The 24900-nt window shown below is 34.5% G+C and overlaps 1 protein-coding gene across 2 annotated transcripts in view; it reads left to right on the top strand.

Moving 5' to 3' along the window:
• Positions 1–19191, top strand: part of COL21A1 (collagen type XXI alpha 1 chain) — a 202408-nt gene extending 183217 nt beyond the window's left edge. For both annotated transcript variants that reach the window (XM_054557654.2, XM_063724841.1), the window contains 12 exons: positions 60–113; positions 1305–1358; positions 4796–4849; positions 6485–6556; positions 8266–8301; positions 10970–11014; positions 13931–13963; positions 14574–14720; positions 14816–14870; positions 15393–15593; positions 16368–16445; positions 17767–19191. In XM_054557654.2, coding sequence (XP_054413629.2) covers positions 60–113; positions 1305–1358; positions 4796–4849; positions 6485–6556; positions 8266–8301; positions 10970–11014; positions 13931–13963; positions 14574–14720; positions 14816–14870; positions 15393–15593; positions 16368–16445; positions 17767–17954 — 1017 coding nt within the window. In that variant the 3' untranslated portion in view covers positions 17955–19191. The remainder of the gene's footprint in view (positions 1–59; positions 114–1304; positions 1359–4795; positions 4850–6484; positions 6557–8265; positions 8302–10969; positions 11015–13930; positions 13964–14573; positions 14721–14815; positions 14871–15392; positions 15594–16367; positions 16446–17766) is intronic.
• Positions 19192–24900: the final 5709 nt, after the last annotated feature.

Here is a 24900-nt window from a genome sequence, read left to right as displayed (position 1 = left end):
TTTCTTGAAATAAATTGATAACTTACAATTTATAATTTCTTTAATATTTGATTTTTTAGGGAGAAATTGGGCCTCCAGGACAGCAAGGAAAAAAAGGAGCCCCAGGGATGCCTGTATGTTGATGTCATTATTATCAAAGTGTTTGCAGTATTGCTACTACCTACTAGGAATTCATATTCAAGAGTTCATAAAAATATAGGGGATATAGCAATAAAATATTTGAGGTCCATGAATTCCATTCAGTTGTATGAAACATATTATGTCTATGTGCATTTTTCTAAAAGAGTAAAGATTTCTTCAGTTTCTCAAAAAGTTGGCCACCCAAAAAAACATCAGGGACCCTAACTGTAGATAAATTAGAAAACATATATTCTAGCTATTAATTCAAAAATACTAAGTACCATTAAGTCTAAATCTCAGTGATTTTTTTGTTTTAAATTAAATTTACAAACATATTACACTAATGGGAAAGAATATGTATAGAAGACATAGTATGGGAAGGTCCTAAAACAGAGTAAATTATTTTAGAATTTTCAAGAGTTCAGATGGCTTATGACACTGATTCAAAATTATGAAAATTCATGTGTGCAAGAATCCCCCCCCAAATTTTAAGTTTATTGCTAGAAGTGATGTCAATTTTAATATATGAATCAAATTGTCTGTTATAGGTTCATATTGAGATTATATTTTCTAATGATATAATGACTTTTTAATCCCTTTTCCTTTGTAAAGTGTGTTAAATTTGTATAATAGTATTTAAAGTAGAATCTAAATTAAATCAAGTCCTAATTGAAAGAGTAGTTATCATTTTTTATTTTGAATCATATGATTAAAGATACAGCCATTTTGTACCTTGAAGAAAGATTATCCAGAGAGTTTGTTAGAATGTAACTCTTTAAAAATATTGTTCAAGATAATAGAATTCTAAGTAATGTTAATCAGGACAACATCTATGAAGACACCTAATTCTTAGCCATCCTAACAAAAGAAAAAGTGTAGAAAAAATTGTTTTGCTTCATATTTTTCTTTTACTAGCTCTCCATTTTCTCTATTTGTAGTTTTTGTAAGCAATAGAATTATAAGCACTCTGGTAGCCTTCATGCTATCTTGCATAGTATGATTTTTTACTTTTATTATCCTTTGTGGATGTATGGTGGAGTAATTTTCTAAATGTTGTATTATATTTTCAGATCTGTATTATAATTTAGTGAATTAATTATGAGAATGTGTAACTTGGAAATTGATTTAATATTTTTTAATAATCTTCTCTAAGTTACTCTTGAAATTCCTTTTTAAAATTGCAGGGTTTAATGGGAAGCAATGGCTCACCAGGTCAGCCTGGAACACCAGGATCTAAGGTAAATATGATAAAATTAACAAGATTGGGAACTTGGTATAATCACAGTGGCCATTTATTACTTTGATGAAAATTTTACTACTACCTTGATTGTATTTGAAATGTGGTTTTTATTCTATGAAAAAAAATCACTTGTAAGAATTAAATCTGCAAAGGCTCAGCATAAGAAACAGGCTAAAGTAAAGCTCATCCTGTTATGTTGGAAAGGGTCCAGAATCTCCTGCTGCTCAGCCCCCTTCTCCCTTTTTGGTATCTTGGTGTCTAGTATTGAGAAATACTAGAGCTCTATGGAGCTCAGTGCCAAAACCACCAGTCTAGAGCATTCATAGTTATGAATAAGAATGTCTCTTACAATATCAGTTTTCTAGTCTTCTTTTTGGTATTTTTATTTAGTGGAATGTATATAGAGTGCCTTGTAAATTATACTAGTTCTGTGAGTAAGAGCATATTATCTTTACTTTTAGATTTTAAATAAGTAAGGCAAGCTTGACAAATATATTTAGGATATGAGGTTGGTTATTCTCAAGGTAGAACTGAAACTCTTTGAATGTCATTATTTGACCATTTTCTGGCTATATATAATCCTGTGGTACGAGAACTATTTTGTTTTCTTGGTTAACCAGAGGATCAGACAAAACACTCAGAAAACTGTTCCCAACTATTTTGCAAATAGATTCTAGGACAACCTTCCAAAAGGAAGTGAGGAATTGCTATTTTGGAAGCATTCAACCTTTGACTAAGCATTGCCTCAGGGGAATAGACCCTGGCGTATGAGTAGATGACCTAATCTATTTTACTTTTAATTTCTAAAGTATTTAGAAAAGAGAGAGAAAAAAAAGACATGGGATCCCAATAATGAGAAAAGGTAGTTGCTCTTCCATCAGTGGTAGACCCTTGTGGATCCTTGGAGTATTGTGGGCTCCAGCAGCTATAGGTACACACAGAGTTGGTATAATATATTGGAATGACTGAGCTTGCTAAGCAGGTCTCCACAGTTTCTCAAGGTCATTTTGTAAGAAAATACCCCTTATTAACTGGTGCACAATGGGCTCTCTCATTGTCTTTTGGATTCTCTAATTCTTAAGAATGCAGCCTAAAATTTCATCACCTTTTTTTTTTTTTATTAGATACACCAAACTGTTGACTCACACTGTGTTGAAGGTCAATTGTATCTGATGAACTTTCCGTAAAAGGTTTTAGAACAATGTGTGCTGTCTACCACTTAAGCAGATTCTGCTTATTTGGCTGGGTAGGCCAGTGAGGATTTCCAGTATCACAGTTTGTTTTATTTTTACATGAATTACTGTAAAGTTGGTTGTCTGCATCTTGTGCTTGTACAATTATTTTGTTAAAAATAGATCTAAGAAGTTAAAATTACACATAATAAAAATATACATAATCTTTTCAATGAAATATTTTAATTTTTTTCTTGCAGTATATTAGGTGTTGGAAACTTTTTCTGAAAAGGGACAGAAAGTAAATATTTCAGGCTTAGAGAGCCATACAAGTCTTTGTTGTAACTACTCAATTTTGCCATCATAGTGCAAAATTGGCTACAGGCAATACCTAATCAAATGGGTATGGGGTGTGGCTGTGTTCTGATTAAACTTTAAGAACTTGCATTGGGCTGGATTTAACCCATGGGTCATAGTGTACTGACCTCTGTATTTGTTTCTTTCTGCTAGTTTTGTCAACTTATGTTTGTGGCTTGTGCTGTCAATATCACTGATAGAAGTTCTAGGGTGAGACAAAAACGTATTCAGTAGGGCAGAGATAAGGCTGAAACTGAGGCAGATCTTTAGAAAACCTCTAATTTATATTATAATACTTAAAAATAGCTGTGGAAACATTTATAAGCCTATTTAACTATACTATGTTTTGGTTTTAAAAAACATTATCTGCCCTTTACTTGTTATGTATCCAAAGGAATATAAATCATTCTATTACAAAGATACAAGCACACATATGTTCATTGCAGCACTATTCACAATAGAAAAGACGTGGAATGAACCCAAATGCCCATCAGTGATAGACTGGAAAAAGAACCATGGAATATTATGCAGCCATAAAAAAGAACGAGATCATGTCCTTTGCAGGGATATGGATACAGCTGGAAGTCATTATCCTCAGCAATCTAATGCAGGAACAGAAAACCAAACACCACACGTTCTCACTTATAAGTGGGAGCTGAACAATGAGAACACATGGACACAGGGAGAGGAACAACACACACTTTGGTACTGTTAGTGGGGGAGGGAGGTTGGGAGTGGAAGAGCATCATAAAAAATAGCTAATGCATGCTGGGCTTAATACCTAGGTGATGGGTTGATAAGTGTAGCAAACCACCGTGGCACATGTTTACCTATGTAACAAACCTGCACGTCCTGCACATATAACCCAGAACTTAAAAAGATAATAATTATCTAAATAATATTAAGATATATTAGCTTTATCGAGTCAGATAACTTTCAACAAATCTCATGTCTGTGAATTTCAGTTTAATAACTTATAAAATTAGAAATTTTAAGGAATGATTCATTATTCTGTGGTTCAATAACAGTTATGTGCTAAATGCTTTAATTAAATCTAATGTGATCTTCACGTGTTTCTTACCATGAGCAGCCTACGAAACTTTTTTAAAAGCTGAAAATGGCATTGGTTTGCTTCACTGATCAGTAAACCCAAGTTGGTTGTGGGTAATTATTGTGTTCTCCTTCTAGGTGTCACACCAACCTGCTTAATTATGGGCTTTTGCCAGACATTGGGTTGTGATTTCAGGTATCAAAGTATTCGAAAACCAGAACTACATTTGACAATCTCTCCTTATTAGCCAGAAGACTTGTTTTCTCTTTCTCTATCCACTTTTCCTTTTCTGTATTACATTCTTTGCCCTGTCAACTTAGCCTTGTACTCCAAGTTTCCATCTGTTAGAAAGAACTGCACTGGAATCCTGAAGAAGCACAAACTAAACATTTTCTGATTCACACTTCTTCAAAAAAAGCCATTGTGCATTTGAAGTTACTTTTCTTTCCTTCAGTTGCATACTGAAGATGAGTCCTACTGAGAAAGTGAGACAGGATAATGATGAGGATCTCAGCCCGGAGGATGCTGTTAAAGTACATGTCTCCCACCTGTGCAATGTGGTGGCTGGACTTATTAGTGCTGGCCACTAAAGATTCGACTCTCCTCCCTTATACTTGAAGCTACCAGCTTTAACACAGGTTTTTAGAGAGGCTTATGAATGTGTGGAACCCCTTCCTTGCCTAAAAGAATTTTTCATTTTTCTTAATACAGAGGTCTAATGTGCAGAGTCTATCAAACAATCGGAAAGTTAAAAATGTAAAAATTATTTTAAATATATTCCCTTAAGTGTCTATATCAGATATATTATGACAGAATTGTTTTTAAAAAACTCCAATGTTTTTGATGTGTTGACAGGGAAGCAAAGGTGAACCTGGAATTCAAGGGATGCCTGGGGCTTCTGGGCTCAAGGTAATTTTGATGCATTTGAAAATATTTTCAAAGAAATTATAATGTAAATTCCCCTCATTATTTAAGAAAATTAACATTTTATATCTCTGAAGAGATACATGAAGTTAAGGATTACCTTTATCATTAAATTAAGGTACCTGAAATGAAATTGTCAATACAGAGTTTCATTTCTGTTTTTTAGATACTTTGTCATTGGATAATAAAGATATAAACTTTGGCTTAATTTTTTGAAAAATGGTAAAATTGTATGCAAACATGAACTTACTTTCTGGTCCAGAGAATAGACTTCTCTTAAACAGCTGAAAACAAGAGTGTGTAGTTCTCACGAATGATACTGTTCTTTGTTTGCTTATGGGAGTTTCATCTTTGATATAGAACTCACAATGGCCTTTACCAGTTTCCTCCAAACCACATGGGTTGATGTTTATTTCAACGGGATTTTTAATACACTTCCAACCTTCAAAAATCTAGAGAATGATTCGATGGCTAGGAAGTAAGTACAGTAAGCAAAGAGAATAAAGCCTCCTTTTCTTTTAAAAAAGAGAGTGATGTTTAGTTGATGTTACAGAGTTTTGGACTAATGGTAAAACACAAAACGAAACAGAACCATAAAGCATGTTCAGGGTTAAGTTGCATCTCTTACAAATATATCCTAAATATGTCAATACATTATTAATACTTGCTTGCAAATAATTTATTTAAGACTTTAAAACAAATAACTTTATTTCAGAAAGGACAATTCCTATAGGATGATGGAGAGTGGAGAAATGGAATTAAGATAACTCATGTAATACACCCTGTACTGAAAAATAGCTCAAGAATTTATTTCTAACAAAATAATATTCCATATGTGTAAATAAATATATATAAATAATTAAATTTAACTACCAGGATGTTCATTCCAATATTTTTTATAAAAACAAAAATTGTGAAAACTGTAATGTTTAACAATAAGAATTTTATTAAATAAAATATAGTTGATAGGTATGGATAAATACTCTTCCATAATTAAAAATTATGTTATGAAAAATATAGCATAATAAGAACTTTATAATATTAATATATTTAGAGATTAAAAGATATACAATTAGCCATGTATATGAGCACATTTTATTAACTATATATGTGTGTTTATGAATTAGAGTTAGAGAAAAAATATATAACAAAATAAAAATATTGGGTTATAAGATTTTTAATAATTTTTATTATTTCTATTATTTTGTAACAAGAAAATAAGCTTTTTTTAAAGTGGCAATTTGAGAAAAAGCAGTTTCAAGGAGAATAAGTGTTAGTAAATAGGTAAACAAAAAAGAGATACTTGTGTTTATTATTTTTACAACTTTATTATTTCATTTATTATTGAAATTATAAAGTATCATAAAAATAATAAATATTTACAGAATTTGAAAATATGAAATGCTGTGAGAATTTTTCAACTGGAAAAGATAGAGAAAAATACAAGAAATTTTACTGGGAGTCTAGTAAACATTTTATTCTTTACTATTTCTGTAGTAGTAACTGTCAATAAATTTTTTTAACCATTCATTTTAAAATTGAGATATGTAGAGGTAAAAACAGTGGTGCTTTTCATAAGCAGTAGATCTGTGACCTTTGTGGAATTTCTGTGTTACATAGGGAGAACCAGGAGCAATGGGTTCCCCAGGAGAACCAGGATACATGGGTTTACCCGGGATTCAAGGAAAAAAGGTATGCATTGGTTAGGAGATACAGTTCGCTTTTAACCAGTTACTTGCAAACAAGTTTTTCTTTTGTGAAATTCTTAAAGTAGGACTTGTTATTAATATATTTTTAATGATAAAGTACCCTATATATTCGATGTATGTATAATGTGTTCAGCCCCATGCTAATAGCTGTGGCATCTTTTATATACCCACATGGGTATTGTCTCCTAGATGAAGACCTTAGAAAAGACATGCAGATCAGAAAATATGAATGTACAATTAAGTAATATCCTGTAAATTCAGGTTTTTTACACAATCCAGGTGAGCTAAGAATTTTTTGAGGAAAATTATCCAATGTCAGGCATTCCTATCAAAATACAAATACCGCTCTTGCCAAAACCGGATCAAATTCTGGAAGGATAAAACTTGCCCAAAATGTTTGACCATGAAGTTCCTATCTATGAAACAATTATGTTACATAGAAGTTTATTGAAAATTAATTGAAGGAGTTTAAAAATACAAGTCAAATATACTAATTTAAAATATTTTGGCAAGGAAAGACAGCAAAACTAGGTTCTCTCTCTCTCATTTTGGTCAAGTAAGGGAACCTTGACTTGTATGTATATAAATAATATATGCTTTTATGTGTTTGGAGGTTTTGAGCAACAATTGATGCCTGTGTGCCTGAGAAGTCCATGCTACTGCAAATACAGACATTTCAGGTTAAAAGTAGATCTATTGGTTTTTATTCTGGAAAAGACACAAACTCTTATGTCTCCATCTTCATGTCCCTTGCTATTTATTTTTCAACATCTTATTTTCTATCCGTCATGTGTTGTCTACATGGTGCCTAGATCATACACAGTATGATCCTTGGGGTTTTTGTTCTGATGATCAGTAGGCAGCACTAGCTGAGACAGAAATGTCCCCACATAACAGCCATCAAGTGTTAGACTCTTAGTAAATGTTAAGTAAATCTATTATGAATATATGTTTGGGATGAAGAGAATTTTCTTGTTCAAAACTTGCCATTTAAAAGAAAATCTGTATTTTTTTGTTGAAGTGCAAAACTGTACTCTATGTTTAGATAGTATGGTGAGGTATTAATAGAAAGGAAATTCAGAAACTGTGTCCAAGTTTAACTTTGGGCAGGTGCTTAACTGGCTGTTTCATTATCTATAAAAACAAGGGCATTGTATAAGTTAGTTTCTAATTTTCCTTCTAGCTGATAATCTATAAAACTTATTTTTATGGAATATAATTTTTCTTCCAAAAGCTTACTTTTGAAATATATGTTTTCTAAAATAGCACTTAAACATTATGCTTTACTTTGTCATTGTTTCCTATAAACTTGTGGCTACTAATAGCTTAATGGAAGATTTTCAGTTTGATTTCATAAAACAACATTTGTCAAAATAAGTCCTCTCTTGTTAGTTTGTCTAACCTAAAACCGTGAACCATGTAGAAGTTTTCTCCTTTCTGGGAAATTAAAGATTGTGGTGCATTTTCTTTCAAATGTAGGAGCATACAAAAGTGTTATTTTACAATATCATTTTGACATAATGTGGTTCTACTCTCTTCCCAAATATTGTGTTAGGAGTCAACTTCTGTGTATACAGGCGCTTGTGGAATTTGCACGAGATGTTGTTTTTCTTCAGCAGAGAAAAATATATGTTTATTTGAAACTGTACAGAATATGCTAGATTATGATAAGATCAAACTGCCTTTTTGTAGGGGGACAAAGGAAGTCAAGGTGAAAAAGGTATTCAGGTATGTTGTTTGCTTTTTTTTAGTAGGCTGAGGAATAAAATCAGAGCTTTTAAAAAATTCTTATTTTACTTTTAAATTCCTTTCTGTTTCAACATTAATATAAAGTTGTTAAATCCTATTTTCTCCTTTGCTATTGAGCTTCTCAGACAAGGCCAAATTTGACTTTAAAATTCCTCGCCACTTTGCTGTTGTAGAAAACTTAGAAACAAAATGATTCAACAAAATAGACATAGATTTTATTATATACTTCTAATATGTATTTATATACATATATACATATATATACCAGATACACACACACATATATATATATACACACACACACACACACACACAGTGTGTTTCCAAAAATGATTTGAAATTGTTTTATGGCAAAAGTTTGATAAAAAACCTTTAACCCTAAATATAAAACATATTCAAATCAATATATGAAAGGAAAATTAAACCAGAAAATTATAACAGGCTAGGGAAATCTAGGGTGATTTAGAAAGACATTTAGTTTTGGGTGTCTTAGCAGCAAAGGCAAAGAGGAGACCTATTTTACTGCTTCAGGAGACAAGGATAGTTTCACCTCAATTAAAGTGTCTATAGAATGGGTTTTTTCATTCACTGAAGACTGACTTTTGAATAGGATGCCACTAGCTGAGTCAATGAAATAGTTATCTGGGATAAATTATATCTGATGGTCTTACAACCTTTTAAGTTTTAGAAATATAAAACTTTTCCAACCATAAATTACCAATCAAGTGTTCAGACAGTATTTTAATGATGTTTTTAAGTTTGTAAGTCTCAGTGATAGTGTCTGAGCTTTGCTATGCAGAATAAGCTGAAAATATAAAGAAAAATACTCTGGACATTTTCACAAATGTAGAATTCTGAATGCTCTAGAATTTCTGGAATCGTAAGAGAAAATTTCAAATTGAAATAGTCATAGGCAAAATTTGCTATATCCACAGTTATAACAGTTCCTATTAATGAACTTATTCTTCATAACATACATAAGATGTTTTAGAGTGGTATGACAAAATTCAGTTGTTTTTTAGACAATTTTTTTTGAAGATCTTCAAGTACTATGATATAGGATTCCTTTAAGTTAATACTGAAGTTGGGAGTGAGGTAAATGTTAAGTAAATGTCTGTGAGCTCTAGACCCATATATTCTAATTTCCTTCTTGGTACTGCATTTAGATGACTCATGGGAACCTCAGGTTCAATATGTCCAAAACTGAACTTGTCATCTTTCCCCATAAACCGCTTCGTACTCACAGATTTCCTGTCATGATAATCAATGCTAAATATCTCTTGAACTTGACACCTTCTACCTCTCCCAACTGTACTACTTATTTCTTGTCAGGGGTCCTGGGCTACTGCAATATCTTCCTAACTGGTCTTCTTGAGTCCAGTCTACTTCCTTCTTCCACACTTTTTACTTGCATAAAATAGCTAAGCTATGTATCTGCTTAGCAATCCTTTACTCGTGCCCCACACATGTTAAGATAAAGCCTGTGCCATCAAGTGCCTTCTGGGCTGACTGAATCTTTTTTAGTGTTATCTCTTGCCACTCCGCCCATTCTTATCCAAGCCTGCTCCGCTGCTACAGTCAAAAGAAACTACCTGCCTTTCACCTGTGTCTTCTCTCCCTGATATACCCTCCTATCCTTTCTCCAATTGGCTGCCTCTTACTCATCCCTCAAGGCTGCACAAAGGGTGAGTCACATTCCCTACCCTTTCTGTCAGATGCCCCTTCCTAAGTTCCAATAATATCCAACCCAGATGTTTAATTATACATTGTAGACTTATCAGCAGTATTTTCATCATTCTAGATTTAATTGCTTATCTCTCTTACCACACAGTAAGTGACTTGAAGGCCACAATGATATCTTTGTTTCAGTGTCCCTAAGTGCCAGCAAATAGGTGCTGCTCAATAAATATTAGGAATTCACTTAATTAAATTGATGAATTCATTACTAGGCAAGGGTGATGTAAAATTGTAGTCACTAGATCTTTCATCGATTACCTTGTCTAGGTGTATGTCTTCCTAGAAACTGCTAATTATTTTGCGCAATAAATATAAGGATGAAGTAGTGCTTCAGAGTCTATCATAATGTCCCATGAATGGTAGATACCCAAAAATATTTATTGAATAGATAAATGTGTTTCTACCTTTATTAATTTTTCTGTTCTCTTATTTATGCTGATTTAAAGCTCTTCATTTAAATGGCTTTTTTACTAAAATGTGACAGTATATTTTAATTTTTAAAAATAAAATTTTAAAGAGGTCTTCTTGTCGTCACAAGTCCATGGTCAACAATGAACATAATTGCCACTGAAATTAATAAAATATCCATATCCAATGACTTTTTAAACTATTTTCCCACTATTAATATGGACTTAGAAGAACATCCTCATTGTCTAGAATTATTTACATGTTTCACCCAAATCAATAATTTGTTCCTTATCTCTGTCCATTTTAACTATAAGATTAGGATGACTTTTCTTCTTCTTTTTCTCTGAGTAACTGACTTTCCCATCTTTCACATAATTTATATATTTGTATCACTGCTTTTGTTACATTTCTTCTGGAACTCAAGGTAATACATAGTTTGTATTGTATATGTGATTGCATCATAAGTGTGTAAACTAATCAATAATGTTTATTGATTTTAAAGGGTCAAAAGGGAGAAAATGGAAGACAGGGAATTCCAGGGCAACAGGTATTTTTTGGTTTTCTTCTGATAAAAAATAAAATAACAAGTCACATAACTGGACAATGTTGAGAGAGGATTACTTGCAAATAAAAATGGGTGGGGAGAAGGATACATATAGTATGCATTCTAAGCATATAAGGTTGAGCATGTAGGTAGAGTGGCGATAATGAGTTTCTTTCATTATTTGTTTTGTATTTTCACTTTCCCATACTGATAACATTGGTGGCTCTGAATTTTGTTTTTTAATGCATCCAAGCAAATGACTGCAGGTAGAAAATTCCACCCATTTCTTGGGGGTAGTTATTGGCCAGAGACAGCCAGTCACACAATGGCAGCTTGTTCATCCCTGCTGGTTTGTCTTGCTTTTCTTCTTGAAAATCAGTTGGGACCACGTGTGGTGGAGAAATGTACTTGTTTCCCTTTAGTTTGTTCAGAGAGACAATTTACTGCTCTGGAGATATATTAAAATGCTATCCTGGGAGGCAGTGTTGTAGAACAGACGCACAGTAAGATGGCTTTGCTTCTTTCTTGACTAAACTGTTCTCATTAGGTGGTGTTTCAGTGAGATTGCCATGTGACTGTAAGTTCAGTCAGAGCCAAAGTGGACGGACAAAGGCATAAAGGAGATTGGTACTTAGGTAGCATGTTTGCTGCTGTGTTGCTTGTAGCTGCAGAATGCTGGACATGGTTCCAACTTGATCAGGTCTGAAAGGGCAAGCTGGATATGTGAGTCCTCCCATGGGGTGGACCTCTTTCTCTGAGGGTGAGTGGGAGAAAGATTCTGCAATTACACCAACTCTGGAGAGAGTGGGATAAAACTGGGTAGTGATGTTTCCAAGGACAGGGGTCTCTGTGTCCCTTACTTGGAGAAGTCTGAGAGACCATTGGGAAGAGTGTAAGCATAGGGCCCCAAGGTTATCTGCAATATGGGATGGAAGGTGAGTGCCAGATGTTAAGAAAAATTGAGAATTTAGAAGCTAACAATAAAAGTAAAAGTAAAATTAACCAAGAGGAGGAATGATTGGAATTGCCTGAGTACAATTATGTTCAATAAAATGTCTTTCAGTTTTCGTGATCCTCCACTTGACTCAGACCCACTTGATGACACAAACAACTCCATCCCTATTCCCCAACCTGGCAACACAGATCAACTCTCTGAGTTTCCTTAAGTCAATCACAAAACATCTATAAACTGCTGTTCCCATAGGACCTTCTTCCCTTCATTTAACCTCCACAGCCCAGACCTTTTATCAAAAAATGTTACTCACAATAACTCTCAGAAAAGAAGGATATTTCCTTTAGAATTTGAACTCACAACTTAGCTAGCTCACTGGCTAATGGATCACACTTTCTCTAAGTTTCCACTAACTTTTTCACTTCTCAAGGAAAAGAGTGTGTGTGCTCTCCTAAGGCAGGATTTGGGTTCCCTAGAAAGCTTCTGCCCTAGATTGGTTGGAAGCTACATTTCTCACCACCAGGAGCTTAGCCTACATGGAGTACCCAGGGCCAGTGCAGCTGTTGCTTTTCAGCAGCTGAATAGTCATCCCAAACTCTTCATGTAAACACAGTCTTAGTTACCTGTCACTCTACCAGGCACAGTACATGTGTATTTTTTGGCCCTTGTTTTGTGAATGGAGTCAAAGTGAATATTTCTCTCAAGGAATCATCTTAATGGGTTCTCAGATGACAGCTGTTTTTAGTTTTAGCTCTAATTCAATTCCCATATCGAGAACTTAACTGTTTCGTCTCTCTTATGTTGGTCCTAGTTGTTGGATTGTATCTTGTAAGGATCACTCCCGCATTTCTTCAGAAACAAAATTCAAGTATGACCATACAAAGTTTGTTTTACTTACTAAAAGATTCATATATAAAAACTAAATATTTGGTGTTTTATGATGATTTTTATCTAATTCTTTTCTTTGTCTAATTTGGATAGCCATGTTTGAGGAGCCTGAAAATTTATCAATTTTCAGGCTGAGATATACCCCAACTCAGACTTCATTGTGTGCAACATTATACATTAAATTTCATATTAAATTGCAGAACACTGATTTTTTATTTTAAAGTTGAATACTGAAAACCTACCTGTTATTAAAGTTTTATCTTTTTTCTTGAGTGAATATTAGGATATTTTGGAGCCCAGGTGTACAGTGAATTTCAAAAATGGAAAATGTTAATACCTTTCCTGAGAGCTTTTTTCCTCTATAATACACCACTGAAATAAATATGGAAAAGAGGAGTGGGAAAGACTTTAATGGAGCCATCCAGATGTAGCTAGTAATTATAGTTGAATGAGCTTCATGCTTGGGCTCCCCAGTGTTTACATCACTGTGAAAAATACCATCTTTTACATGACATTGCTTCTCTGGTCTCTCAATTACTAGCAGTGAGTGGTTTAAGCACAGGACAGCTGGGGTTTTCTCTCTTACTAGTCACTTTTAATGGTATCTTTGCTTTAACCCATCCTTTGTCAATAGCACCCAGTCAAAATTTAATTTTAAGAACATAAACTTGGGAAAATAAACTATTCATCTTAATCACTGAATACAAGATAAAATATACCTAATAATCTGATTTGAGTTTTTATTTTTATTAAAATAGTAATATATTTTAAATTCAGTAGAATCCCATTCTTACCCACATGATTCGACCCGCAGCATTTGAAAATATTAATATCTAAGAAGGAAACAGTTAAGCAAATTAAAATTTTTATATTATTCAGTTAACATATTTCCTAGTCATTTGCCTTCTCTAAAAGGCAAAAAGGGTCTCTTTTACATGTAATTCTGTCACTAATGCTATCAATATTTTCCAAATTGAAATTTTAAATTTGATTAAGTATGTGGTAAAACGTGGATGCCACATTACAGTACTGTAGCTTGCACATTTATTATAGTTTTTTTTTCCTATTAATTTTCAAAGGGAATTCAAGGTCATCATGGCGCAAAAGGAGAGGTATGTTTCTTCATATATTATGCTCTCTTGCTCTCTTTCTTCAGTCCTTTTTGCTTGGGTTTCAATACTATATAAATCTAGCTTTTGAGTAAAAACCAGAAAACGAAACGTTTTTCATCTTCTTCAGTAGAAGTTCCCAATTAGTTGTTTTCAGAATATGTACATTTATACTGAATTTGATATGAAATGTGAATTGTCAATATTACTGGTTTTTCTTCCAGACTTGGAGCTGAATTTTTCTCCATATTTTTGAATAAAGAATATTGTGCATTTCTGTATCTACCGGACCCACTAAAATGCAAGCTCCTTGTGAATAGGACTGTGTTATGCCCATTGTTTTATCTCTGGCAGTGTGCATATTACCTATACAATATACTCAATCAGTAGTGGATACTTGTAGGTCTGGCTGGTTGGATGGATGGATAAATGACAGTTTAATGTGATATGAAATTTCCCTTCTGGTCAATGACAATATTTCCAGCTCTTCCTTACATACCTTACATATTTACGTATGTATACATGCATATTCACATCCTTAACGAGTTTCATGATGCAATTATACCTTCTGAAATATTTAAATAGAACTTGTAAAGATTTCTTTTGCTTTTAGAGAGGTGAAAAGGGAGAACCTGGTGTCCGAGGTGCCATTGGATCAAAAGGAGAATCTGGGGTGGATGGCTTGATGGGGCCCGCAGGTCCTAAGGGGCAACCTGGGGATCCAGGTCCTCAGGGACCCCCAGGTTTGGATGGGAAGCCCGTATGTATTCTGCTTCTTTCACAGTTATTATATTTTCATTGACTTTTGCTCATGTTCTTTATGTGCATGTTATAACCCCTAATACTTTGATGCAGGGAAGAGAGTTTTCAGAACAATTTATTCGACAAGTTTGCACAGATGTAATAAGAGGTAGGTATCAAATATAGCATTTTAATAACTTTTCTCAAATTACAAAAGTAATACAAATTTTTAGGACAAATTGTAGAGGATATAAGTGAGGTGAAGAAGAAAACATAACATTTATAAGCCTCATCTACTTTTCTTCAATGAGTATTTTTATAAAGATTTATCATATATACTCTTTTATAATCTTTTTAATAAAGACATTTATTATTTTGCCATTATTTGAATTTTCTTTTGTAGCATATTTTTTGATAATTTAGTTCATAAATATGAATATATTCCACCAATTTCTTTTGGGGGCACTTTCACTTTTTCCCCTATTTTAAGCAATTGCTCTAATAAAATTACCGCACAGAGCAATGAATATTTCCATAGTCAAATTCCTAGAAGTGAAATTATTGGCCAAGAAATAGGCACATATTCAATGCTCATAGTTTTTTTCTCTGTAAACTGAAAAAAAATTAAAAATATAATTAACACCAACTCACCATTTAAACATAAGGGATGGGGTTTCTTTGTTTTTAAAAGCCCAGCTACCGGTCTTACTTCAGAGTGGAAGAATTAGAAATTGTGATCATTGCCAGTCCCAACATGGCTCCCCGGGTATTCCTGGGCCACCTGGTCCGATAGGCCCAGAGGGTCCCAGAGGATTACCTGGTTTGCCAGGAAGAGATGGTGTTCCTGGATTAGTGGGTGTCCCTGGACGTCCAGGCGTCAGAGGATTAAAAGGTATGCAGTTAGTTTGAACAAGAAAAAGAATTTTAAAAAGTCTTTTTTTAAAAATTCATACCCTATATCCATTTAATAGTCAAGAGTTAACTTTGTTTTCATGATAAAAAAATCTGTAAATGCTCGTCTTTAAATAATTTGCCAACTTAATTAAAGAGAAATTATTTTCTTAATGCAATATTCTCAAATAGAGAAGTCAAATTTATGAACACATAAACTTAAAAATTAGAAAATGTTGCCAATGTACTGAGAAATTTTGCTTGAGTCTAGAAAAGTTTTTAAATAGAAAATCACAGATGCCATTTCCTTTATTTTGACTTTGGTAACTTTCTGCACTGTTACCTTATTTTTTTTCTATTATAGGAAAAAATAAGTTTTGCGATAAAACTTCCTAATAACCCAGAATTTCTCCTTGCCTTTGAATGTTTATGTGAAATGTTGATTGATAATTCTTTCCTTTTTGTTTAATAGTATATAAACAATTTAGATGTTTCATAAAGTAATTTTAAAAAACTATGATTAACACAAAGGGCTAATAATTCCAAACCATTTTCTTTTCTAAATATTTGATTCCCATTAAGTCTTGGATCTAAACCACTGATCATTTTAGAAATTATTGCTTCAAAACTCATTTTCCATTAGTAAGAAAAAATAGATGGCAAGCTGGTTTTTAAAAGACATTTTTCTTTCATGTGTATATTAACAGCTTTGAATGAAACAATCTAGAAGGCAGTGATTTTAAGTAAACTTACTCAGATGTTTGACACCCTGCAGGCCTACCAGGAAGAAATGGGGAAAAAGGGAGCCAAGGGTTTGGGCATCCTGGAGAACAAGGCCCTCCTGGTCCCCCAGGTGAGAATTGCTATCTGCTCATAAGTGTTACTGCTCATTTTGCCTTAAGAAAAGTCACCATAGATCTATGTGAAATAAATTGAAACCAAGACATCCGTTTTCTTTTTTGAGTGATTCACATTTAACACACTGAAGTCTAACTTTTAGAATATTTTTTCATATATTATCCTCAATTTATGAATCCTTCAATATTATCTCTTGCTTATCATTTAGATTGTTTAATATCTATTCCTTAGAAGAGTTCTAGAATCGTTTTAGTCACCCCTGCTTATCTGGTGTATAACATTGTTAAGTCTTTATGACTCTCAGGGAACAGAGAAATGCTGAAGCGGTTAAGTAATCTCTGCTAGCTGTGCAATTTAACTCTGCCATGTCTCAGTTTCCTCATTGGTAAAATGGTGATGATAATGTTATCTCCATCATGACATTATTGGGAGATTAAATACTTTCTATATGTAGTGCTTTCAGAACAGTGCAGGACAATCAGTTATATTTTCAATAAATGTTTGCTATGATTAGATGTTATTAAGAGGCTTTGGAGTTGATCAAATGACTTAATACTATTTATGTAAAATACTTTGAACAATACTTACAATTGCAGTTAAGTGCTAAATAGATGTTTATTATTAGTAGTAGCAGGGAGTAGAGGAGTAAGAAGTGGCCCAAACCACTGTGCTCCTTCCCAAAATCTGAATATTTTTTGTTATTTTGAATCAACTTTAAAAGGCCAGTATCCTAAGCTAGCTTTTGTTTCCTTGAGCATGCTAATTGAACTAATCAGGCTATGTTTGACAAATTAGGGCTTTAATACCTATGTGTATTGATGATATTGATGACTATAATACTAAAGTAATAAGAATAATGCATTTAGATATGGAAACTAAAAATATATATAATAGAAACAGTCTTTTTTTGTTGCAAATATGGCACAAAAATGACTCAGCTTTGGCTTACGTATATATCACCTGTTAATTTATAATAATATTGGTAAAAGATAGGCTGAAAGGAAGAAATAAGATTGGACAATACACAAAATGGAATATTATAATGTTAGCTAAATGTTTTAATCAGTAGCATGGTTACCATGTTAATATGCTTAGCCTAGTTTTCAAAAATTACTGATAACTTTAACTTTTGGATGGTTCTTTTCAAAGCAGAAGACATGTAGAATTATCAAGAAAATGCCTCTACTTTATAATTAGTGCAAATATATAAAATATTCAAGGTTTTTTTTTTTCAGTTTAAGTTTCTTGCAGAATTGGCTATTTCACTATAAAAAACTAAAGTCCTCTGTTTACGTCTTGCCAATGTCCCATCTTAGGTCCAGAGGGCCCTCCTGGAATAAGTAAAGAAGGTCCTCCAGGAGACCCAGGTCTCCCTGGCAAAGATGGAGATCATGGAAAACCTGGAATCCAAGGGCAACCAGGCCCCCCAGGCATTTGCGACCCATCACTATGTTTTAGTGTAATTGCCAGAAGAGATCCGTTCAGAAAAGGACCAAACTATTAGTGTCTGATGCCTCATTCAGCAGCCTAGGCATGGTGCTTTTTCTGTGGTCTTTTGCATCTCAGGAAGATAACCAACAGTAATCCCTTGAAAAGAAACTTAAGTACCTCGGTGTTTTTATTTTTTTTTCTTATGGAAAAAAATATAAAAGGTCACATACTGATTTTAAAGGCTCCTCAGTCATTTGGAGCCCTTGGATTAGCAGCATTAATTAAATCTCAAGGGTTTCTTGTAAAGTCCATTTATGTTAATCAAAGTTGAATATAAAAATCCACCATTGCCTGTTAGCCAGTCAATTTTAGTCACTGTGAAATATTTCACATTCAGCCTCCATGCAATGAGATTTGAGTTTAATTTCATGTCCATGTGACTTCCATGTTTCATATCTCATAGCTCATGCTACTACATAAGCCAAAACATGTATCTCATCATTGGAAGTAAGATTAGGGCTGATATTCACCTGGGATAGACAGTATTGGTGAACTACTCATTTACTACAGTGTCTCAGCCTTGATAAGGGGCAGTGGATTGCCTATTGTTCAGTGTTGTGAATAGCACCTCTGAATATGATTAGTGTGTTTCTTAATTCATTTCAAACTCTAAAATTAGATTAATGGTGGTGCTAAGAAAGAGTATTAATTACTTTGGGAATGGTCAAAATTAACATTAAAAACATTTTAGACAAAAAGTTTCATTGTACATTCGAAGAAAATGTAAGTTCAGAAGTACTAAAAGACTGTATTTTATACTTGTTGATTAATCAGAATGTTTGTTGTATGCCTTCATTTTCCATTTCACTTATATGTGTATGTCCATATATGTTAATTTTCATTGTAGCAAAGCTAATGGAAATAAAGCTAATGCTCTAGTTGAAAGAAAAGGAAAACTCCTGAAATCCTAGAATGTCTTGTTATTTTTAGCTGACTGTAAAATATTATGAACAGTCTTTGTGTATTGTTCTTAATGCTTTTGTAAGAAACAGAATTTGAAATATTTCATCCTTGTCATGCTCAAAATTTTGTTACATGCTTGTTATTCAGAGTATAATAAAATTTTGTACAAGCCTGATTACAATGTCTTTTTTTATACCTAATTTTAACTGATTGTTGAGTATGGTATGTATGTTACAAGGTCATTTATTCAATGGATATAATTTATTAAATCATTCACCCTATTCTTAAAAAATGTGTTCACCTGAAATAAGAAATTACAAATTGAATTGGTGTGCTACACACCTGAACAGTTGAAACACTTGCTTCCTAGGCACAGTCATGGCTGTTGCCCAATGTTTAACTTTATTGTCGTGCAGATTCTACTATTTTGATGAGGACTCTGGAGGAGACTAAAATTCATGACGTTTAGTGGCTGAATGATCATAAGGCTTGTTCTGATGTTTTATCTCCAGTAAAGGCCCAGGTATCTGCTTAAGCCAACAAACCTATTACCCCCGCTTTAATTATGACATTTGCTTCTAAGAGCTGGTAAGGAATCAGAATAAAGCCATTTGGTATCATTGATTTATTCATCCAACAGTACTTACCACATGGATAGGTTCTGTGCCTGGGATACAATGGCAATATAGTTAGAATTTGGCCTGAGGGAACACATGTATAACGAGACACAGGTAAGTATACAGGTGATTCCAATACATTAATTCTAAGAAAGGAGAAAATGCAATTGAAATGTAAAAGATGATGTTATGGACTGAATTGTATGCCCCCGATTCATATATGGAAGTCCTTACCCCCAATGTGACTATATTTGAATATAGGACTTTCAGGAGGTAACCAAGATAAATGAGGTCATAAGGGTGGAGTCCTAATCCCATACAATTGGTGGCTTTATAAGAAGAGGAAGAGGTTGCTCTCCCCTACTACCCTTCCTCCCTTCATCTGCTTCATCTACTTCATGGCCTTCCAGCTCTCACACCCAGGGAAGACTATGTGAGTACATTGTGAAAGGTGACTCTCTGCAACCTGGAAAAGGGACCTCACCAGAACCCGACTATACTGGCACCCTAATTTCGAACTTCCAGCCTTTCGAACTGTATGAACAAAAATTTCTGTTGCTTAAGCCAGCAAGTCAATGATATTTTGTTATGGCATTCCAAACAGAGTAGTGCAGATTATAGTAGGCTAGGAGGTATTGGCATAACTAAGTCACGTAAAGATAATGAAAATGAGCAAAGGGTGGAGGGTTAGAAAAAGCATGAAGAATTCCAAGAACAACAAAATCTATGGAATGTAAACTATATTTACTTTCAGTATTTCTGCTTTAAAATTTGGCATCTCAAGATGAAATATTTCCATAATTTAGCATGGCTACGTTGCGTCATAGTTTTGCCTTGGAGAAATTTAAGACTAACTCATAACACACTGATTTTCAAGAATGAATAGGTGAATAATCTTGCTCTGCAAGTACATTTTTGCAACATAACTATGTTACGTGCTCAGCACCATGTTACATGAAAGGCCTTTTAGTGTGGTTGCTGAGAGCATGGCTTCTGTCCTGAGATTTCCTGCATCCAAATTCCTACGTTTTGTTTCTAGCTGCGAGGCTTCAGAAAATTCATTTACATTTTCGTGCTTAAATTCTTTCATATGATAAGTTGGGGATATTAATAATACTTACTTCATAGTATTAAAAAGATTAAATGAGACAAAACAAAAGAAATTCATCAGTAAAATAAAGTCATACAATTTACTAGAACTAGACAGAAAATATGGGGTTACCAAATCTTTTTTTTTTTTTGGAGACAGAGTTTGGCTCTTGTTACCGAGGCTGGAGTGCAATGGCATGATCTCGGCTCACTGCAATCTCTGCTTCTCAGGTTCAAGTGATTTTCCTGCCTCAGCCTCTGGAGTAGCTGGGATTACAGGCATGTGCCACCATGCCTGGCTGATTTTGTTTTTTAGTAGAGATGGGTTTCTCCATGTTCGTTAGGCTGGTCTTGAACTCCTGACCTCAGGTGATCTGCCCGCCTAGGCCTGCCAAAGTGCTGGGATTACAGATGTGAGACATCGTGCCCAGCCTTTTTTTTTTTTTTTTTTCTTCGAGATAGAATCTTGCTCTGTCACCCAGGCTGGAGTGCAGTGGCGCAATCGTGGCTCACTGCAACCTCCACTTCCCAGGTTCAAGTGATTCTCCTGCCTCAGGCTCCTGAGTAGCTGAGATTACGGACACCCAACACCATGCCTGGCTGATTTTTGTATTTTTAGTAGAGACGGGGTTTCACCATGTTGGCCTCAAGTGTTGGTCTCAAACTCCTGGCCTCAAGTGATCTGTCTGCCCCAGCCTCCCAAAGTGTTGGGATTATAGGCGTGAGCTGCCGTGCCCGGCCAAGGTTACCAAATCTTGAGAGTGAAAAAATTTTTAAAGTACTAAAATCATTTTATATGTGTGTAACTGATACTGAATAAAGCTGATCTGACTCATTGGCATTCATCCTGAATGTCAATTCAGAATGAAACTCTCAGTCCTAAAGGTAAAAATCATTCTCAGTAAAGGCTGTCTTTGCATGATTTCAACAATTTTCCTCTAAAATGTAAAGTAGGGTAAATTTAGAAAAAAAAAACCAAAAACCTTTAGGTTTTATAGTCTTGTGGTACTATACTTTGTCTCTGGTACTTAGAACTTTGCTAGGTGCTTGATTTAATTTTTGTCATGAAGAGATTTTCAACTGGAATTGAGCTGGGAGAACTCAATTGAGAACTCGTCCTTTGGTCTCCAGTAGAGGGCAGCACACACACACACACACACACACACACACACACACACACACACACACACACACACACACACACACACACACACACACACACACACACACACACACACTCACTATGATAATCTCTTCTTCATTATATTAATCTTGTAAGTCTTATAAGTCATAACTATATATCTTTAGCCTTAACATTTTCTCATTTTTTAAAGTATGGCTAGATTTATTTTCTTACAACTTAATTATTCCAAAGAAGAAAAAAATTGTTTTCATAAGTTGAATACCTAAATCACAATTAAGCCTTTTATATTTTGATGTGTTGCCTATCTGCTTTACCTTTGCATAGTTCCATTTGTTAAAGTCCCCAGCTAGGAGGTTTGGTTAATTCTTCTGATTGATAACGTTATTGCCAAAGGCAAGGTTCAAAGCTCACTCCTGGTAGTCCTAAATTATAGATCTGGCCTATTGGCTGTGCCTCACCTTGGGGAGGCAGAAACTTGCTCTTATCATTATCTAAAGATTGCAATTAATAGTCAAAGGACATGTCACCATAATCCAGGCACAATAGGTTGTATGAAATAACACGAAAAGTTAGCACCTCTGTGCCTAAAGCACTGAGAGCTCATCTTTGAGGACTGGGAAACAGAATGGGGAACACAGAGGGATGCCTCAGATTCAGATTCACTTCTGTAGTTTTAAGGCGAAAGACCAGAAATCAACTCATAGTTTAAATTTAGCTGCAAAGATTTATCTTTGGAATATCTTAACCAAAGTTTTATTTTGCCCCTAATGACACATTTGAAATAAGGAGCATAAATGATAACCCACTGCGTTATTCCTGGGTTATGCCTTCTCAAAAGGAGGTTTTCACAGAGAAATTTTACAGATTCCAAAATTCTCATGTTAATATCTGTTTTAGCTTACTTTAAGTTCAGGGGTGCCTGTACAGGTTTGTTACATAGGTCAACTTGTGTCATGGGGGTTTGTCATACAGGTTATTTCATCACCCAGATATTAAGTCTAGTGCCCATTAGTTATTTTTCCTGATCTTCTCCCGCCTCCCAAGTTCCACCCTCCACCCTCCACCTTCCAGTAGGCCCCAGTGCGTATTGTTCTCCTCCGTGTGTCTATGTGTTCTCATCATTTAGCTCCCACTTATAAGTGAGAACATGCAGTATTTGGTTTTTTGTTCCTGGGTTAGTTTGCTGAGTTTAATGGCCTCCAGCTCCATCCATCCCTGCGAAGAACATGATTTCACTGGTGAGGTTGTGAAGCAAAATGAATGCTTATACACCATTGGTAAGAATGTAAATTAGTTCAGTGTGGAAGACAGTATGATGATTTCTCAAAGACCTAAAACCAAAAATACCATTAGACCTAGCAATCCCGTTACTGGGTATATACCCAAAGAAATATAAACCGTTCTATTATAAAGTTGCATGCACACATTATGTTCAGCATAGCACTATTCACAATAACAAATACATGGGATCAACCCAAATGCACATCAATGATAGACTGGATGAAGAAAATGTGGTACATATACACCATGGAATACTAAGCAGCCATATTGATATCTTAACTAAAAATGACAACCTGAAATAGCTGACTGTAGGATCATTTTGAAGAAGGTAAGAACTGACATGCAGTGCAAGTGTTTTTCCATTGCACCCCTTGTTCAGTTGCTACTTCAAAATAATATTTAAAAATCAAATTTAGAAGGTGTCTATAGCTTTGATTGACATTCAAAGAATCATTAATTATGAGATACATTATTTTGGGGAAACAAAGGTAAAAAGAATCCTGTTTCATGTGATCTTGGATAAACTTGATAACTTCTCTGAATTTGTTTTTTTAGTAAAGCAGGGGTTTAAATTGCTATGTTTTCCAACACTGGCTGTACATTAGAAGCACCTAGGGAGCTTTAAAAGAATACCCTTGCTTGTACCCCACCCAGAGGTTCTAGTGTAATTGGATTGGCTTCCAGGTGGGCAAACAGTTTGTATAAAGGCCTTGAGCCTGAGAACGTAGCTCAATGGGAGGGAAAGTATAAAGGCCTTGAGCCTGAGTTTGTATAAAGGCCTTGAGCCTGAGAACATAGCTCAATGGGAGGGAAAGTAATTCTACATTTTGGGATTTCAGGAGACTGATGGTGGAGAGAGGTAAAAGATAAGGGTAGAGATGCTGGGAGTAGGAGAAGGGATGAAGAGGGAAGGAAGAGATATCAAAAATCTCGCAAAATTTTAAGGAGGAAGTAGCATGAAGAGATTTGCATTTGAAATAGATCACTCTGGTCACAGAAAAAATACAGTAGTCCCCCCTTATTTGAGTGGGTTATGTTTCAAGACCCCTCGGTGGGTGCCTGAAACCACAGACAGCACTAAATCCTATATACACTGTTGTTTTTCTGTAAGTACATACTTATGATAAAATTTAATTTATAAATTAGTCCCAGTAAGAGATTAACAATAATAGCCTATAATAAAACAGAACGCTTAAAACAATATACTCTAATAAAAGTTATGTGACTGTGGTCTGTCTCTTAGAAACACACACACACAATATTTTATTGCATGTAAAATTTTCCATCCAAGGCTGGTGGTAGGCAACTGAAACTTTGACAATTGAAACTGCATGTAAGGGGGTGACTACTGCTGATGAAACCAAGCAAGAATGCAAGGGGAGAAGCTAATTAAAAGTCATTTCAGTGGCACTGAGGATGATGGTGAAAATAAGAGTATGAGACAGAAGCAGAGGGTTTAGAAAAAAAAAAAAAGACCATCAATTTATTAGTTCTACTATAATCATGGTGAACTTCCAGAATGTACACACAGCCCCCTCAGTGACTTGAGGAAGTTGGAGGCTTACCATTAAATAGTGTGAAATAAATGCCTGAACAAAATGTTTTAGGCTTTGGATCTTGTTGTCGGACATAGAATAAGCTTGTTTGCAGGGATAAAGGCCTCATCTTAGGGGCCTCTCTTGAAATGTTGGCAGGGTCAGAGTGACGACTGTGGTCTGAAATGTGAATGCAGAAATATTCCTTTCAACTTCAACTGGGACAAAATGCACCAGTCTGTTTTTTTCTCTACCTCTGATAGTGACCAGAAGTCTCCACCCGCAAGTCTTATTGACAACAAGGTTTTACTGATTACAACAGTGAAATTTATCTGTTTCTCTCTGATGCTTAAGGATTCAGGAGAATATTATCTTGCTGGTGCTGGCATC

Source organism: Pongo abelii, chromosome 5 (genome assembly GCF_028885655.2).
Source record: "Pongo abelii isolate AG06213 chromosome 5, NHGRI_mPonAbe1-v2.0_pri, whole genome shotgun sequence".
Taxonomy (NCBI): domain Eukaryota; kingdom Metazoa; phylum Chordata; class Mammalia; order Primates; family Hominidae; genus Pongo; species Pongo abelii.
The sequence above is the reverse complement of the archived record's forward strand: the minus strand, read 5'-3'. Positions and strand labels throughout refer to the sequence as shown.